General features: G+C 34.3%; 2 protein-coding genes across 3 annotated transcripts in view; one reads left to right on the forward strand and one right to left on the reverse strand.

Annotated features, from left to right (window-relative positions):
* Nucleotides 1-4,803, reverse strand: part of LPXN (leupaxin) — a 48,191-nt gene extending 43,388 nt beyond the window's left edge. The window contains exon 1 of the mRNA XM_082476113.1: nucleotides 63-4,803. Within this exon, the coding sequence (XP_082332239.1) occupies nucleotides 63-102 (40 nt within the window). The 5' untranslated portion in view covers nucleotides 103-4,803. The remainder of the gene's footprint in view (nucleotides 1-62) is intronic.
* ZFP91 (ZFP91 zinc finger protein, atypical E3 ubiquitin ligase) overlaps nucleotides 1-18,884 on the forward strand; it is a 30,641-nt gene that overhangs the window by 663 nt on the left and 11,094 nt on the right. For both annotated transcript variants that reach the window (XM_082476106.1, XM_082476107.1), the window contains exons 2-3: nucleotides 4,812-4,840; nucleotides 18,562-18,771. In XM_082476106.1, the coding sequence (XP_082332232.1) occupies nucleotides 4,812-4,840; nucleotides 18,562-18,771 (239 nt within the window). The remainder of the gene's footprint in view (nucleotides 1-4,811; nucleotides 4,841-18,561; nucleotides 18,772-18,884) is intronic.

Raw genomic sequence — 18,884 nt, forward strand, 5'->3', positions numbered from 1 at the left:
CTTCCCCACTCCCTGAAGGCGTCCTTTGTAAGATACACTTCTTCTGCTCCTTAGTGACCCACCTCTCCCCTGCCGCCTCAGGCTTCTCCCGCACTCTGGCATCTGCGCTCCCTTTGTCAGCCTATCCCTTTCCCGCTTAGGGCGGCTCTCCAGTATTACATCACATCCCCATTAGGAAATCTACAGCATGAGCTTAGATCTTAGCCTTCAAAATTGTGTCGTCCCCCTCACCCCCCCGTCCCATTAATTAGCTCCAGAGCCAGTTGTACTAGTATCGTTATGTAGCTTTTTTCACTCTACTGAATTTTCACATCACTTTTCACTCATTTTAAAAGCCTAGGACTTAGTAGTCGGGTAAAACGTGGCTTGCCAATTTTAAGTGTAGAGCCTTTCATGTAACGAGATGCGTTTTCTTTCATTTTTTTTGACAAGTAGCTTATGTGTTTGTTTTTTCATATGTTTTAATGTAGGAACTTCGTCCTTAAAAATTAGAATAATTTGAAAGTAATTTCTTTATTACCTAGAGATCATAGAGAAACTCAGTTGACCAGAAATATAACTATTTTAAATTGTTTATTAAAATGTTTCTATGCTGAAAATACTGAAGCACACGTGTTTGTAAATTCTAGAAATTAATCACATTAGCCATTGAATTCGTTACTGAAGACATTTGTGTCTTGACTTTCAAGTGAAAAAAATTAGTAAAAGCAGGGAAAGTTGAAGGTGGGGGGAGAAATCAGTTTTAAATGCCCCCCGACCTCCACCACCACCCTACCTCCCCAGCAGAGAGCATGGCAATATTTTGCTTGTACAGACCCGATAGATTTAAAACAGTCCTGTTCTGAAATTAAGAGTGAAGTCTGTGACCTTAGCATGCTTGTCTTAGAAGACTCTCAGAAAGAGAAATAAAATTCAAAGGTATATTGTGTATTATATGTGCTTTCAAATTATTGAATGTTTAAAAAAAATTATTGAATGTTATTTAAATTAACATAATTTAGAGAATTGTGTAAACTTTCTGTGGACAACAAAAATATGTACTTACAAATGGTTCAGCTGCAATTAGAATTCTAATTGCTGTAAATGAATTTCATGGTCACAAAAAATTTAAGCTTCTGTATTTAATCTCATAAATTTGAAAAGATATATCATTAGCCTTATTTGGATATAAATTCCTTGGACAAATTAAACTGCTCGTGCCTCAATTTTATTATCTATAGGAGATAATGTTAATCTCTGTGAGATGCGTTTGTGAGACTTAAGTACACAATGTGAAACACTTAACACAAAGAGTGATATGTAGGAAATATTTACTAAAAGTTACTGTTTTGAGCAGTGATGTCTTTGGTAGACGTAAAACTAGTGTGTAGTGGTCTTTTTCATGTAAATTCTGTGAAATTGGATTTTTAATTCTTTTTGTATTACCGTACACAGGAAGGTTAATAACTTAATATATATTTTTTAAATTGCCTTCTGTTTTCACCTACCCATTTGAAAGTTAAATATACCTATATCTCCTTGCCACGTTTCCCTCCCACTGATCCACCAGTTTTACTTACAGAAATGATCTCTTAAGATAATTATACCTAGAGTGGTAGTTTTACTGGCTGTCATGGTTTATTACGTTCCCTAACTCTTGGCAGAAAAGTGCTAATGAGTCTTTTTTTATTTCCACATTATAAATGTTACAGTAGTTGAACTTGGATGAAGATGACTTAATTAAACCCTTCAGTTTTTTTCTCCACAATATTCCTTGTGGGGAGGAAAGAATAGTCTTCATTCTTAAAGTCCCTTTCTCTCTCATCCAATATCATAAAAGGTAGTAGTGTTCTTTTACCTTCGCTTAGCCTCAGAACGCTGTCTTAATTATATATATATATTAAATTATCCAGTTTTGATTGGATTGTTACAATACATTTTCATTGTAATAATTTTTTGGTTACACATTTTCAATTTACTGCATGCCCTGGAAATCAAAGAACTAAAGCATTTCAGCTCAAACCTTGATTGAGCAGTAACTGGTCCCGGTACTGTGTTGACCCAGGGTTTATAAAGGAAAATGAGACATGGACTTTATCCTCAAGGACTTTTCAGTAAAGGAGGAAGATGCATTGATTAGTGGAGGTTTGTCAAATGTGTGCATGGTTTACAGGTTTTCAGAATGATAAAATAAATTTTAAAACTAGTTAAGTGAGAAACAATCCTTTAAGACATTGCAGTTTACTAAACCCTGGTCTAGTGCGTTCTCACCTTGATTCAGCCCTACTTTCCAAATAACATTTCCCCCAATAAATTCCCAGTCATCAGCTGTTTAACCTGCATTTGTTTCTCTTGATAGAAGAGACAGCAAAGTGTATAGTAGCTTAATAATGTCAGTAAATACAGAGACTTGGATCGAGTGTAACCTCTTTTCCTCTTACAAGGCAAAATAACAGAGGAAAAAACATTGCTTTCTACTGCTTACTAAGTGACCTTGGGCAAGTCACTTAATCTCCTTAAATATGCTTCTTCATCTTTAGTTGATAATTTATGATTTGTGAAATGAGCTTTATAGTTAGATGACAATTATCGTTTTTAGAAACTTGCCTAAGCTTATAACAACTTTTCTGTTTGCACTGAAATGTTCAGAAATTAATGAAAAGAGTAGGAACTCTTTGTGAAGGGAAATAAAGAATTTTTCAGTGAATGTGCTCAAGAAAAAGGCATGAAGTTAAATCTATAATCATTATAAATTAAAACTTAAAGGCTAATAGTAAGGAAAGATAAACCAAATTCGAAGAAAGATTATATATCAGTACTAAGAATTAAGCTTTTCATTTGCTGTATTTTAGCCAATAAACTCCAGAGTTAAGATTCTTATGTTTCAAATACAGATGTTTATGTACTCATCTAACTTAAAAATGTGTATGTGTGTGTGTGTGTGTATATATATATATATATATATATACATATGTATGTATATGGGAATTTATATATATACACACACACCCACACTCCAGCTTATTTCTGATTCATAAAACGTTCTTGCTTTCTGCTAATATGGAAACAATATAATTGTTAAAATAAGACTACTTTAAATGCAAAAGGCTTATTTTCTTTCTCCCATGTGATAATAAGTCCTTTAGTTATCTGATGCATTTCAGAATTTAACACTTAAATACTTTTTTTTTTAATTTCTCATTTAGCTGTTGAGGAAAGGTGTTCTTTCCTCACCACAGGGAATATAGGCTAAAACTGAATATTACTGGAGGTAAACCTACAGGCTCAGATGGGTTACAAATCAAGGAAACAAATACTGCTCTGTTTTCTGGTATATGGAGTTCCATTTTGGGTTTATTTTCTTGCTGAAAGTAAAATGGTAGTAAACCTTTGCATGATACCTTCTTGCTGCTTTTGTAGGGAAAAGGCAGTGGTCATAATAGTGAGAATGAAGAGGCAGTAATATTCTGAATTGGAAAAACTTTTATGACTCTTTGGAGAAGGCTTCAATTGTATTTAAGCCTGAAATCCTGAGTTTTCCTCTTAACAGTGATCAGTGTGGTAAAAGAAACATTGAACCGTTCCAGAAGGTTTTCAGAAAGTTAATTGTATAGTGTTTCAAGATCTAACAATTGTTTCTGTACTTTTCATTTAGAGTTAACATGATTAGCAGTATTCTTGTGTTAGTTGTTAATTGGGACATTAATAACATAATTTAAAATTATTATACCAAGCTTTTTTAAAAAAAATGGTATGAGAAAATGATATCTAGTCTTTCTAAAGGGAACAGAATATTTATATTATGCTATCACTTCTGTATTTGCTTAGATATTCTTTTGTAACATAAGAGTCTTCATTTGTGTTAGGTTTGCTTTCAGAGAAAAAGAGTAAACTTTGTACTGCTCAGAGATGCTGTGTGGCATCTTTATGGTAAAGATCCAAGACATGTCAACTTTGAATGTGGGTAATGGCTATGAGGGGATTCATTATACCGTACTCAACAGTTATGTGTGATAGAAATTTTCCTGAATTAAAAACATGGGGATGACATTTTTTTTAGCCAGTAGTTTATTACACATTAGCCTCTTTACTGTTCCTATCTAATTTGTAAAGTGCAAGTTACATTTATTTCTGAGGTCCAGTCTGTTGCCTTTTTAGAAATAGATTTTGACTTGGGTTTAATAAATGAATAATGTTAGGGTTTCCTTTTAGGTTCATTAAATTTTTATTATGAAAATTGTTAAATAAACACAAAGTAGAGAAATAGTACAATGAAACCCCAGTATTTATCACCTAAATTTAACAATTGAGATTTTGCCATGCTTGCTGTCTTATCCCGCTTCCCTCTCTTTTTCTTTCAGTAGAAGTGTTTTAGAGGAAATCTCAAACATTATTTCATTTCACCCCAAGTTACTGCATTTGTGTAGAATAAGGACATTTTTCTCTTATGACCATTTAATACAACAAAATTAGCAATATTTTCTTTGTATTAATATCTTTTTACAGTTAAAAACAACTTTTGAATGATACTCTAGCTGTGTGCTGTCAAATATGATAGCTACTTGTGGCTATTTAAATTTACGTTAATCAGAACTGAAAATTCAGTTCCTCAGTTACATAACTATCTTAGGCACTCAGTAGCCACATGGCGACTACCGTATTGGACAGTGCAGATGTAGAATATTTTCATCACTCCAGAAAGTTCTGTTGGACAGTACTACTCTAGATGTTTTCTGCATCACTCTGGAGATGAACTTGAAAGAGGTAAATATTTGTGTTTTAAGAAAGTGTGCAAGATTATTCATTTAATATTTGATTCTCTTTTCTTTCAGATGCATAGAAAAAGTGTCATCTGACAAAGGTAAGATTGAGTCATTCTTACCTCATGTATATTACATGACTGCTTTACAATCTGATAGAAATTAGAATGAGCTGCAGCCTAATAATTCAAATTGTTCCTATTTAAAAGTGACTTTTATTTAGTAAAGAATTACTGGAGTAGATAGAACCTATTTAAGTTAACAGCAGGTTTGGGCAAGTGGAACGTTTTGGCATTATTTAGAAACCTAATAATGGGAAATCAGATTATTTGATGTCACTTTATTGCAATTTTTAAAACTATTTGGTTTTTCAGTAAAGTAACAGAGAGGAATGATATACACTATACAGAGTAAAGTATAGACAAACTCTTGATACTTGTAGAGACTCATGTTATAAATGCAGTTTGAAGAATATGAAGAGAAAAGTTTTCTAAGATTTTAGCCTGGTGAATAATTAAATCGGGTCATTAGGTCTTTCAAATAGTAAACCAAATATATGTATTAAATGTACTCTTCTGCTTATCTGGATTATGAAGGGAAGCTGATGTTCACTTTATCCTTTTAAATGCTTTTTTAAAAAGACTATTCTGGCTTTGCAGATTGGGTTATTAAAATTGCCCCTGTCATGTTGGGCCAGTTGCTCATTTATTAAATTTTTTTCCCCTAGTTACTGGCTGTGTTCCTTGGTGCTGCATTCAGATACACAGCGTCCTTCTTAAAACTGGAACAAAGATACTTTTAAGCATATTTCATTTACAGTGTCTGATCTTGGTCCAGTCCTAAAGGATTGATCAGTTAATTCATTATGTATATATATAACATAAATACTTATTATTCTTACTGTAGACTTTTTTCTTACAAAGAATGCTTTGCAAATATGTATAAGGCAAGTGTAAAACCTGAATTTATGCCATTGAGAAGAATGACAGTGTGGTTAGGAACCAGTAACTTGAATTGGTGGCTGCTTTGTAAATAATTAGACGTCAGTGACCAGGTTTCTTTTTTCTCTGAATTTTAGAATCTAAGGCTAATATTTCATAGTATACCAGGCGTAAGTATTTTGTACTAGGCAAGTTTTTTGTGTAGAAAGTTTTGCATGACTATTTTGTTTAGCAAGTTTTGGATTTTGTTGCTGTTGATAACTTGGAAATTAGAATATGTCTGCCAAGAATGGAAAGTCTTGTGTTCCTTACTCAGAGATCATTTTGGAAATTTTAGGATGAGGGGAAAATGTAGAGACAGGTGGCAGTCAAGTACCAGAGCAGTTTCTATTAAGACAAAAAACAAAAACTGCAACCTGCCTTTATCAGAGCTAAAATTACCTCCTGTGACTAAAGACTATGTCTAAAGAAATTATTTTGGGTTGTCTTGAGGTGAGCTCACAGAATGTGGTGGAAATTTTGAACCCTGCTGGAGATAAATTAATCACTGTTTGTGTCAATTTCTTAAACCAGAGGTTGGCATATTATGTACAGTTTTGCAGTTGAGGAGAGATTAAAACTGCATTGTGGTTAATTCAGTCTCAGTCAATCCCACTTTAATCCACTAGTTAAATGCTCTGGGTCTAGAGTTAGAGCTCAGGGTTTGAATTCAGGTTCTTCCTTTTATTGCAAATAATCCAGTACACTGAATCCAGTAAGGACTCAATAAAAGGTAGCTGTTGTTAAGTTTGTAAAATTTCAAAGACATACTCTCCAACCCCCATCTCAGTCTCTGCATTAGTTTACTTGTTACGGTGGCTGTTCAACTCTATAAACAGTATCTATAGGTACATGAGTATATCTTATCTTATACAACTAGATCAGTGAATAAAGAAATAGAGGTTGATTTTCTAAAGGTACAGCTATCTTTTTGTTTTCTTAACACTGAAAAGATGTTTTCAGGATTGTTTTTACTCTTATTTACTCCAAACAACTTGAAATTATGTGCTGTCCTTCAACTAAAGATAAGAACTTTGGACATGTTTGAATAAATGACTTGGCACACACAAAAAAACAGCTTGCTGTTGTTTCTAAATTACTAAATTGCAAAGTGCCATGTTCGTTTTCAAGCTGAAATAATAGTAAAGAAACATATTAGTATAGGTTCCTGTTCCTACTATACTTATTTAACCCTGATGGGTATATGTAAAAGAATGGAAAGTTGCTTTGAGAATAGTGTTTATTAATTCATTCAACAAGTGATCGCTTAAAACATGAAAGCTTGGTTTACCACTGCCAGAGATTATCATCGTCATTGTGGAGCTTCCAAGAACGTTAGCAGAAATTCTGAGGGATGGAGCCTGGCTAATGCCATTTTAACTTGGCTTTATGTTTTCATTCTGGTCTCTGTTTTGAACCAATGTTATACTTAAGGTAATGAAGTAAAGGAATGGTTTGACTAAATGTAATTATTAATAATCCCAGTGTTACTTAGTCTGCTAATTTTAATTTCTTTCACTTTTCAAACCTCCAACCAGAACTACCCAAGATAAATCGTAAAAAAGGAGACAGTAGTATCTTAATCTTTATTAAATGTTTCAAGAGTTTCATGGAATAATAACAAATATTACAGAGTCAAATAAATGTGGGCAGTGTTTGAGTCATCAAAGTTATTTATTGCAGGACTTCTCAGAGACTTTGATTTCGGGTACTATGCAATGTAAATACCAAAATATGCAGCAATTACCTATAAGACACCCCCTCCTTTTTTTTTTTTCCCCTCCCTTTAAAGAATAGCTCATGAAATTAGAGCTTATGGGAAACAGTTTGGAATCCTGGGTGCCTGAAACTTTGATTGTATAAAAGTTTGGGTCTCATCTTTTATTCAAAATCATTTTACTGTTTTTAGTTACTCTTCCTGTTAGGGAGTAGTGATGTTTGGAAAAGATTGCCTAGACAGAATCACCAAATGAGTTCATAACAGATCTATGAATTTACTTAGACTGTTTAAAGTTTTGACTATTTGCCTTATCTAGTTAATAACTTTAATAGCTTTAATTTCATCAGAGTGTTTCTGTTTTCCTGAGTTGGAATACCTTTGATTATTTCTTATCCTCTCATTTCCAGTGTTTTTAAACAATTTTCTTATCCTCTCATTTCCAGTATTTTTAAACAATATTTATGTCATCCTTTAATATATAGAACAGGAATTCCCACCTTTTTTTCCCACTCTAACGAGAAAAATCTAACTTTTTAATTTTTACCATTTGGGTTTCTGTGCAAAGGATGTACAGAACGTTGTCTTCACAATTCTTTCTTGAAACATTTTGAGTTTCTTTGTTGATAACCTGGTTTCCTAGTGAAAATAAAATACTATAAGTTTTGAATAGAAAAGAACTCTGGAAGAAAAATCTCTAAGTAAAAAAAAGGCATGGATACTTCCATTCTTAACCCTCAGATATGCTGTCAGGTTTAGCTAAAAGACTCTCCTTCACGTATTAATGATACTCTTCTAAAGTTGGCTTAAATATAAGTTTTTTTAAAAGGACTCGCTTTCCCTGACTTCTTTTAATATTGCTGAGATTGGCTAATATTTCAAAATGGGCTTTACTAATTATTTGTGGAAAACAAAGTAGAGCTAATTATAGAAATACACAGAGTAGTACGATCAGGTTTCCGAAACTCAAGTTCTGACTATTATAATGCTTACGTCTCAAGAGGCTGACAGTACTTTAGATAGGCATTTTATCTATCCTATTTCCTTCCTAGCCCTTTGTCTTAAGGTAACAGGAACCATATTATTTCTCTCAGTATGAGAATGATCAGCTCAACATCTTGTTCCATGTTGGGAATGCCCCATAACCTTTAAACCATTTTTCTAATTCAAACATCCAGACCTCCTGTGGTTCTTCCTGAAGTGCAGACATACCTCATTTATGGTTAATGTGGATTGTGACATAGGCTTAGAAAGCCTTGATTATCAGCTCCTTTCGGTTATGGGATGTTTCATCACTCAGGTAAATGAGTCTTTCTGTCCCTTACATATAGAAAAATAACTTTATAACGATTTGCTGATTATGATTCAACATATCAGAACCATCTCAACACAGTTTATTCTGTTATATATAATAGTGATTTTATATTGAGATTCCTTTCCCTGCCAGAACCAATTCAGAGTTGCAACAGAATGCCCTGGTAGAAGAAAACTGAAGCAGAAGAAGCCTAAGGTCCTGAGTGGGCAAGCCTACACTCAGCATATAAGAATCTGAAACCCCTGAAGAGACACCCGTCTCTACATGCAAGCATAACATTATCCTCACACTGAGATCATGGGTGGATGAGAACCTCTGACAAAAAGAAATTCGCTCTGATTTAATGACCCCTGACCTTGTAAGTCCAAGAAGGATCAAGCTCCTCTGAATTAAAACTAGCCAGGTTGATCTAACTACATCCAGGCAAATACCCCTTTAGCTTCAGTGCAGTTAATTCCCTTAGAGGTAACTGAGGTTCTGTCTTTTGCCTGCCTGCTTCCTTGCATGTGGCTTACTTCTTTGATCCTGAACTCCCAACTTACATCCTACCTTATTATTGACTGATTTTGTTTGTAACTTTACCTCTTTGAGAATTTCTAAACCCCATTTTCTTTACTGTGACTCTCTAAACTCTTATGCATTGTTGTATAACAAACCATTCAAAAACTTAGTGGTTTAAGATAACAAAAATTTGTTATTTCTCAGTTGTCCCTCTCCTCAGTGGCCGTTCAGTTCAGGCATTTTCATGTCATGGTAGGCTCAGGTCAATGGTCCAGAAGCTGCAAGGCCTCTTGAAGTCACCCCACAGGATATAAGATCAACATACAAAAATCAATTGTATTTCTGTCTATTGGCAACAAAAAATTAAAATTATAAAATTTTTAAAATATCTTTTACAATAGTATCAAAAATACAGAATACTTAGGGATAAATCTGATAAAAGATATGAAGTATACCTATACACTGAAAAGTATAAAACATTGCTGAGTGAAATTAAAAACCTAAATAAATGGAGTGACGTGCCTTGTTCATGAGTTTGAAGACTCAATATTGTTAAGATGTTATTTCTCCCCATATCAATCTATAAATGCAGTATAATCCAAATCAAAATCCCAAGAGGTTTTTTTGTGAAGAATTTTGACCTTGAAAACTTCTTGAAAGGGTATTGGGGACCCATAGGAGGTTGCAAACTACACTTTCAACACCATTAGCTTACCCTCTTTTTAATAGTGGATTTGATTCTTTAAGGAGAGAGGAAGAGATGAATTAGATACTTGGTGGGCATCCAACCATGACTACTACACATGTATGTTCTGTGTTTATTTAACTATTACTTGATTGAAGGACATTTGCTAATTCTCAGGTCCCTCCCCCCCCCCCGATTACAGGTGATTTTATTTACTGATTGATAGGCTGCTCAAGACATACCATACGTATACAAAGGTACACTTATTGGAAGTGTACTGCTTCATGAATATTCACAAGGCAAGTCCAGTCATATAACCATTACCCAGCTCAAGAAACAGAACATGATCAACCACTCCTACGTGTAACCACCATTCTGACTTTGAACAGCACAAACTAGTTGTGCAAGTTTTTGAATTTTATATGAATGGAATAATGCATTATGTTCTCTTTTTGTAGGGCCTCTTTTGCTCACTGTATGTGACATTCCTCTATGTTGTATTTGTTAGAGATTGTTTATTTTCGTTGCTATGTAGTGTTCCATTGTGGGGGAATGTATCACAGTTTATCCATTTTACTATTGATGGGCATTTGGGTAGTTTTCAGTTATTGGCCTTTATGACTAGTGCTGCAGTGCATATTTTATTAATATTTATTGAGGCATAATTTACATACCTTAAAATTCACACATTTTTAAGTGTGTAATTCAGTCTATATAGATTTGCCTTTTCTGACATCTTATATATAGACTTGTACATACAGTATGTGAGGTTTTTTGTTTTGAGTCTGGCTTCTTTCACTTAGCATAAGATTTTTGAGGTTAATCCATGTTGTAGCATGTATAAATATTTTCATTCCTTTGTATGGAAAATACTCCATTTGATCTATCAGTTCATCAGTTGATCCACTTTTTAGCTAGCTACTGTGAGTGGTGATACTGTGAATGTTCTAAACATGCAGTTTTAGGTTAAGAATTCACTTCCTTGAAGTAATTCTTCTTGCTGTCTTTTAGGTCAGTATCTTACATAAGTGAGCTTCTCTTTTGGCTCTGAACCTAAGGCTGGGTGGAAATGAACCAAATCTGAATTAAGCTCATGGACTGTCACGTTCCCATTCCTCTTTTATATGATTAGGTGTGGTATAGTAGAAAGAATATAGACTTTGGACTTAGATATACCTGAGTTCAAATCTCAGCTCCACGATTTAATATGTGAGCTTGGAAAAGTCAGTTACTTGCTTTCCTCATCTATAAAAATAATAATTACTTGGCAGGGTTATGAGGACTAAGTTTAGAAAAAGGGAAAAAATATTAGGCACTTAACAAGTATTTAAGGTTTGTTAGTTTCCCAAAAGAAATGTAAATATTTAAATAAATAGAGATGAGACTTTTACTCTGGTTTCTTCCAGCCTATCAACCAACTATTCCCTATTTACCCCAAATCAGTGTTAGCTTTATAATCTTGGGTAAGTCATTTAATTTCTCTAAGCCTCAGTTAGGAAAACGAGGCAGTCTGAAGGAGGACCAGGTCATGTTAGGATAAACCTTAAGACTTGAAGTATTTTATCATGATGAAATGGCTATCACCTTTTGGAATTTGATGTTAGGTTGTTTTGAAAGGATTATTGGTTGCTCTAGGATTGAGAAAATTTACTTTATGTTTCATCTTTTGGTACCTAGAAGAATTGGGAGAAACATTCCTGCCAGTAGTACCAGTATCTTTTTATCTCAATTCATAGCATCAACCACTCTTGATTTGTCCCTTCTTTCTCTTTCCAGAATGTGGTTGTATTCACTGTGCCTGCAGTGGCTTGCCTGGTGTCTTCCTTCACCCGGGCTGCTGTGGCTCTTTTCTCTTCTTATCACTTATGTATCAAGGAGCCTCTTCAAAGTCACCTACTATTATGAGAAACAACTACAAATTGTCTTTGAAGCACCACACAGACAGAACTTGGTTCTTTTCTATCTTGTCGTGATTATCCTAATGTGTGGGTTATCCTCTGTTGTCAGTTTCTACTCTGAGAACCTGAAGTGCTCCTTTTTTTCCCTTTGTATTTTCTTTTTAAGGTGAAAATCATGTAACAAAATTAACCATTTTAAAGCATAGAATTCAGTGACATTTAGTACATTTATAGTGTTGTGCCACCATCCCCTCTGTCCCCACCAAAGACCCTATACCCATTAAAGGTAGTCATTTCCCACCCCACCCCCATTTCTAGCCTCTAACAAACATTAATTTGCTTTTACCTTAGTTACCTTAAAACATTACTCTGAATTTACCTCTATTCTGAATATTTCATGTACATGGAATTGTACAATATGTGACTTTTGTGTCTGGTTTTTGTCCTATAGCATAATATTTTCAAGGTTCATCTGTGTTGTAGCATGTATTAGTACCTATTGGTACGTCATTCCTTTTTTTTAATGAATTTTTAAAACAATCTTATTTTTTATTTTTGTATATTGGAGTATAGTTTATTAACAATGTTGTGTTAAATTTCAGGCATACAGCAAAGTGATTCAGTTATACATATACATGTATCTATTCTTTTTCAAATTATTTTCCCATTTAGGTTATTACAGAATGTTGAGCAGAGTTCCCTGTGCTATACAGTAGGTCCTTGTTGGTTATCTATTTTAAATATAGCAGTGTGTATATGTCAGTCCCAAAGGTACTACATTCCTTTTTTTATGAGTAACATTCCATTGTATGGATATACTGCATCTTGTTTATCCGTTCATTGTTTGACAGACATCTCGCTTGTTTCCACACTTGTGGATCGTACTGTCTGTCAGGAGCATCCATGCACAGGTATTTGTTTGAATACCTGTTTTCAGCTTTGGGGGTATATACCCAGGAGTGGAATTGCCAGGTAGTATGGTAGTTCCATGTTTATTTTTTTTGAGGAACTGCCAGATATTTTCCACAGCGGCTGCACCATTTTACATTCCCACCAGCAACGTACAGGAGTTCCAATTTCTCCACATTCTCTCCTACACTTGTTATTTCTCATTTTAAAAATTATTATTGTAGCCATCCTAGTGTGTATGAAGTGGTAATCTCATTGTGGTTTTGATTTGCATTTCACTAATGACTTATATTGAGCATCTTTTTGTGTGACTTTTGGCCATTTGTATATCTTCTTTGGAGAAATAACTGTTCAACTCCTTTGCCCATTTTTTAATTGGATGGTTTGTCTTTTGTTGTTAAATTGAGAGTTTTTTATACTCTGGATATTAGACTCTAGATATACGACCTGCAAATATTTTTTTCCATTCTGTAGATTTTCTTCATTTCTAAGAGTTACTTAGTGTTAGCTCTTACAATTAGGTCTTTGATCCATTTTGAGTTAATTTTTGTGTATAGTATAAGGTAAGGGTCCAGCTTCATTCTTTGCATGTGGATAGCCATTTGTTGAAGAAGCTGTTCTTTCCCCATTAATGGTCTTGGCAACCACGTCAAAAATTATTTGACCATAGATGTATGGGTTTATATCTGGACTCTCAATACAGTTCCATTGGTCTTTATGTCCATTCTTATGCCAGTCCCACACTGTAGTACTGATTGATTACTGTAGCTTTGTAGTAAGTTTGGAGATTGGACAAAGTGAGTTCTCCAATTCACTTTTAAGATTGTTTCGGCTAATCTGGGCGCCTTGCATTTTCATATGAATTTTAGGATCACATTTTCAATTTCTGCAAAAAAGGAAGCTGAAATTTTGATAGGGATTATATTCAATCTGTAGATCTACTTGGGGAATATTGCCATTTTAGCAATATTTAAGTCTTTTTTTCTTTTTGATTGAATTGTAAATGGAATCATTTTCTTAACTCCCTTTTTGGATTGCTCATTGCTGGTATAGTGAAAGTAATTTTTGTCTGTTCATCTTGTATTCTGCAACTTTGCTAAATTTGTGTATTACCTTTAATAGTTTTTTGTGTTTTGTTTTTTTTTCCAGATTCGTTAGAAATAAGGTCATTTCATTTGCAAATAGAGGAGTTTTACTTCCTCCTCCTATTTATGTGCCTTTTTTCTCTCTTGCCTAATGCTCTGACTGGAACTTCCAGTACAGTGTTAAATAGAAGTGGAGGGAAAGGGCATCCTTATTTTGTTTCTGATCTTAGGGAAAGAGTTTTCAGTCTTTTGCCAGTGAGTTTATTAGCTCTAGGGGTTTGATAAATGCCTTTTTATCAGGTTGAGGAAGTTCTAGTCTATTCCTAGTTTATTGTGCGTTCTTATCTTGAAAGTTTGTTGATTTTGTCAAATGCTTTTTCTGTATCAATTGAGATGATCATGTGGGTTCTCTGTTCCTTCATTCTATTAATGTGGTATATTGCATCAGTTGATTTTTGTGTGTTGAACCACTCATAATCCTGGGATGCATCCCACTTGATCGTAGTTTTAATGTGCTGCATAGTCTTAATATGTGCTGGATTTGGTTTGCAGGAATATTGGTCTGTAGTTTTCTTGTGATGTCTTTGTCTGGCTTTGGTATCAGAGTTATGTTGGCCTTACAGAATGAGTTGGGAAGTGGTTCCTCCTGGCCTTTTCTTTCACTGGGAGGATTCTGATTACTAATTCAGTGTCTTCACTTCTTATAAGTGTGTTCAGATTTTTGGTAATTTGAGCCTCCTCTTTTTTTCCCCTCCGTCTAGCTAAAGGTTTGTCAAGTTTGTTGATCTTTTCAAAGAACTAACTTTTGGCTTCATTGATTTTTCTCTGTTGGTCTACTATTTTCTTATATATCTCTGCTCTACTCTCTATTTCCTTCGTTTTGCTAGCTTTGGGTTGGTTTGCTCCTTTCTGCCCTCTTTTTCTTTAAGGTGTGAAGTTAGGTTATTGATTAGACATGTGATTTTTTTTTTTCTATTTTAATGTAGCCATTGATGTCTATAAATTTCCCTCTGAACACTGCTTTTGCTGCAGCCCATGTTTTATGATATGTTGTTCTTTTGTTTTGTGGTTGTGGTGGTGGTGGTTGGCCACACCCCATGGCAGGCGGGATCTTAGTTCCCCGACCAGAGATCGAACCCTTGCCCCCTGCAGTGGAAGCGTGGTGTCTTAACCGCTGGACCACCAGGGAAGTCCCTCAATCTTTTAAAATTTCTTGAGTGGCTTAATATATGGTCTACTCTGGAGAATCTTCTGTGTGTACTTGGGAAAACGGTGTATTCTGTTGTTTTTGTGTGAAGTATTATATATCTGTTAGGTTTAATTTTTTTTTAATAGTGTTGCTCAGGTCCTCTATTTCCTATTTGAATTTCTGAGTAGTTATTTTATTCATTACTGAAGGTATTGAAGTTTCCAAATTATTTTAGTAATACCTATTTCTCCCTTCAATTCTGTCATTTTTTGCTTCATATATTAGGTATGTATAGGTTTATAATTCTTATATCTTCTTGATTGATTGACTCTTTTATTAATATACAGTATCCTTCTTTGACTCTTCTAACAGTTTTTTGACTTGAAGTCTGTTTTGTCTGATATTGATGGAGCCATTTGCTATCAGTTTGTTTTCCCCCAAAAGATGTTGAGTACCTGTGAATGTAACATTACTTGGAAGTAGAATCGTTGAGTTTCTTGCCTGTGTAGATTTGTGTCTTTTTTTATATTTGGGGGTGTTTTTGTCCTTTATTTCTCCAAGTATTCTTTCTGCTCCATTCTCTGCTCTCCTTCTGGGACTCTGTATGTTGATTTGCTTAATGGTCCCCCACAGGTCTCTTAGTCTCTGTTAATTTTTCTTCATTTTTTTCTTTCTATTCTTCGGACTAGATGCTCTCAGTTGTGACCTATCTTAAAGTTTGCTGATTTGTCTCCTTTCTCAAATCTGCTGTTTAATGAAACCCTCTAATCAGTTTTTCATTTCAGATATTATACTTTTCAGCCCTAGAATTTCTGTTTCGTTCCTTTTTATAATTTCTGTCTTTTTGTTGGCACTTTTCTATTTGTTGAGACATCATTCTTCTGATTTCCTTTAGTTCTTTGTCAGTGATTTCCTTTAGCTGTTTGAGCATATTTTAAAAAATCATATTCTTTGTCTTGTGTGGTCTCTCTAAAGGCTCTGTTTGGTTAAGCTTGTGCCCAACGTGTGATTTGACAGAGATTTCCTTACATGGCTTGTTTAACTTTTGTCTTGCTTCAGTGTTTACTTGGTTGCTGTAAACCTATGACTATATCCCAGAGTTCTTACAAAGTTGATTCTGGCAGGTGTGTGGTGTGTGTGTTTCTGACAAGGGACCTTTTTGCTGATGTCACTCTATGACAGTGCTTTTTTTTAAACTATAGAGTTTTACGGAATGGGTATGTTATTCAATAAAATAGGCTATTATGCTTTATAAGGATAAGCAGTTCTCATCAAATTGCTGTTATTTGTCCAGTGGATAATATCCACAGCATGAGAAGATGTGGGCATACAGTCCTTTCATCATGAAGTATAAAAGAGCTTTATTGAGTATAGGAAGTTATGGAATAGGTTTAAAGTCCAAATTAGCATAGGTGGGTTTAGTAAAAGAAATAATTTTCTCTTCATTATTTAATGTTCATTACTTTATGGAGGGTATTGAATTGCTCCCTTTGAAGAAATTTTCTTAAAAGCAGCCATGACCTACATGTAAAAGTCCTTGATTACTAGTCTCAAGACAGGATTTTTAAATCCAGGTCTGCTTAGATAACTTTGTGATCTTGAACAAGTTGTCTTCATTGGCATTCCAGTTACTTTAAGGGGAAAATTCATTGGATTGTACTTAGACTAGTTAATCTTTAAGATATTTTCAACTGTAAACTTTTTATTATTATTATTTTGACACTTGAAGTAGCTCAGATAGTAGAAAGGTAAAAAAGGCATTTTAATGGTGAAAGGGAAGTCAAAGGAAATGCATATCTGATTTAATAATTATGTCTGTTTATTTTAAAGTTCCCACTGCTATTCATATCTGCATTTCAAATGAATGTTATTTCGTTACCTTAATATGTTCTCATAAAACTTTCAAACAATGTAGTTAAAGCTGAAATAGCCCCCAGTCACCACCTTGTTCCACAGTGGAGGAAACTGTAGTTTTTCAGATCATTTTTTTAAAGGTTAAGCAAAAAAAATTACCATACTGTGTGTGTGTGTGTGTGTGTGTGTGTGTGTGTGTATGAAGTTTTATTTTTTCCATTTAACAACCTTTTTGCCAGTAATTCCATGTCATTCTTTACAGATACCTCCATATATTTTATTCTGTCTTGGTGATATACCATGGTTTATTTAATAAACAGTGTCTCCTTAATATGGAGAGTTAGGTTGTTTCCATCTTTTGGCTATTATAAACATGTTATAGTGAACCTCCATGTGCCAGTTTATTTTCCTAGGGTAGATACTTTGAGGTGGAATTACTGGAAGTATTTTTGGACCTTCCCTGGAAGGTGACCAGTATTTATCTCAATTTCTTGAAATCTGTCCAGGAGTGTTGTTGCGATATATAGATATAAATAGATAGATTTATTTATTTATACCACGGGTATACACACATATATATAATATTTGGACATTTTACGGACGTGGGTTTTATAAGTGTGATTATAGTTTTGTAGGATAAACTCCTAGTAGTTGAAATTAATGTGAAAAGGTATATGTACTTATAATTTTGATAGATGTTGCCAAATTGTCCTTTATAGAAAGGTTTTGCTGGTGTTCACACTGTTATCTCTATTAAGAGTTCCTATTTTCCTACAGCCTTGCCAATACAAACATTTGGATCATTGCCAATATGCTAGGGGAACAGTACTACAGCAATATGATTTTCATTTGAGTTTCTCTCGTTATGAGTGGATTGAGCTTTGTTGTCATTGTTTTTGTTTGTTCATATGTCTGAAAACCATATGTTTTTACTGAGTTGCCATTTTTCTGTTGGGCTGTTAGACTTTGCTTATAGAGGAATTTGCCGTGCAGAAAACTTTATGTTTATATAGTCAGATGTATCAGTCTTAAGACCTAAAATTCTGTGCTATTCTTAGAAAGGACTTCCATTCTGAGATTATTAAAAGGATCTTCCATGGTCAATATAGGCTCACTTCTAATATACTAAGTAAAATTATTGAATAGAATCAAGGGAAGGCATTCCTACCATGGAATTCCTCTTTATGGAATTCCTCTTCAGTACTTACTTGAAGCATTGTTTGATTATTAAATTGTCTAGACGTATGCTTCTTTCTTATAGTAGATCTGGTCATCTTTTGGGGACCACTCACTCGATTTAGTTTCTTCTGTCTTAGATCTAAAGGTTAAAATATAGAACAAAAGGTTAGATCTTAGGTATATTTCTCTTAGCATTATTTTTTAGTATATATATAAAATATACTATACGTGTAAAATAACTACCTTGCAACATACAAAGTTTTTCTTTAGACTGATGACAATAAGGATAAGTTTTACCAAATTTTCCTCTTATCTTGTTGTTTCTATTATATCAGTAAAATTCTGAGGTTTTTTTTTTTCTCCCCCCCCGCCCCGGCCCGGGGCGGGGGGGGGGGGGAGAAAAAAAAACATTTATCATCTTTCCATTGACTATATTTATAATAGTAGATATACAGAGATTGTTATTGGTTAACTATAAACTTTAAAAGAATGGTGTATGTTTTCATTTAGATCCCAAGGAAGAGAAAGAGGAAGAAGGTTCTACCGTCCCTCAGGAAGTTTCCGTTGCCGCAACTAAGCCTAGTCGGGGCTGGCGCAGCAGTAGCAGGACATCTGCCTCTCGGCATCGTGACACAGAGAACACCCGAAGCTCTAGGTCCAAGACTGGTTCATTGCAACTCATCTGCAAGTCAGAACCAAATACAGATCAGCTTGATTATGGTACAGTGAATATAGAGTATGGTTATTTAATAACCAGTTGCCTGTTGATTTTAAACGTAATGTTGAACATTTACCAGAACAGCTTAACTTTCAGGGGTAAGTGTGGTGTTATA

The sequence above is a fragment of the Balaenoptera physalus genome (genome assembly GCF_965194825.1).
Source record: "Balaenoptera physalus genome assembly, chromosome: 10".
NCBI classification, from domain to species: Eukaryota; Metazoa; Chordata; class Mammalia; order Artiodactyla; family Balaenopteridae; genus Balaenoptera; species Balaenoptera physalus.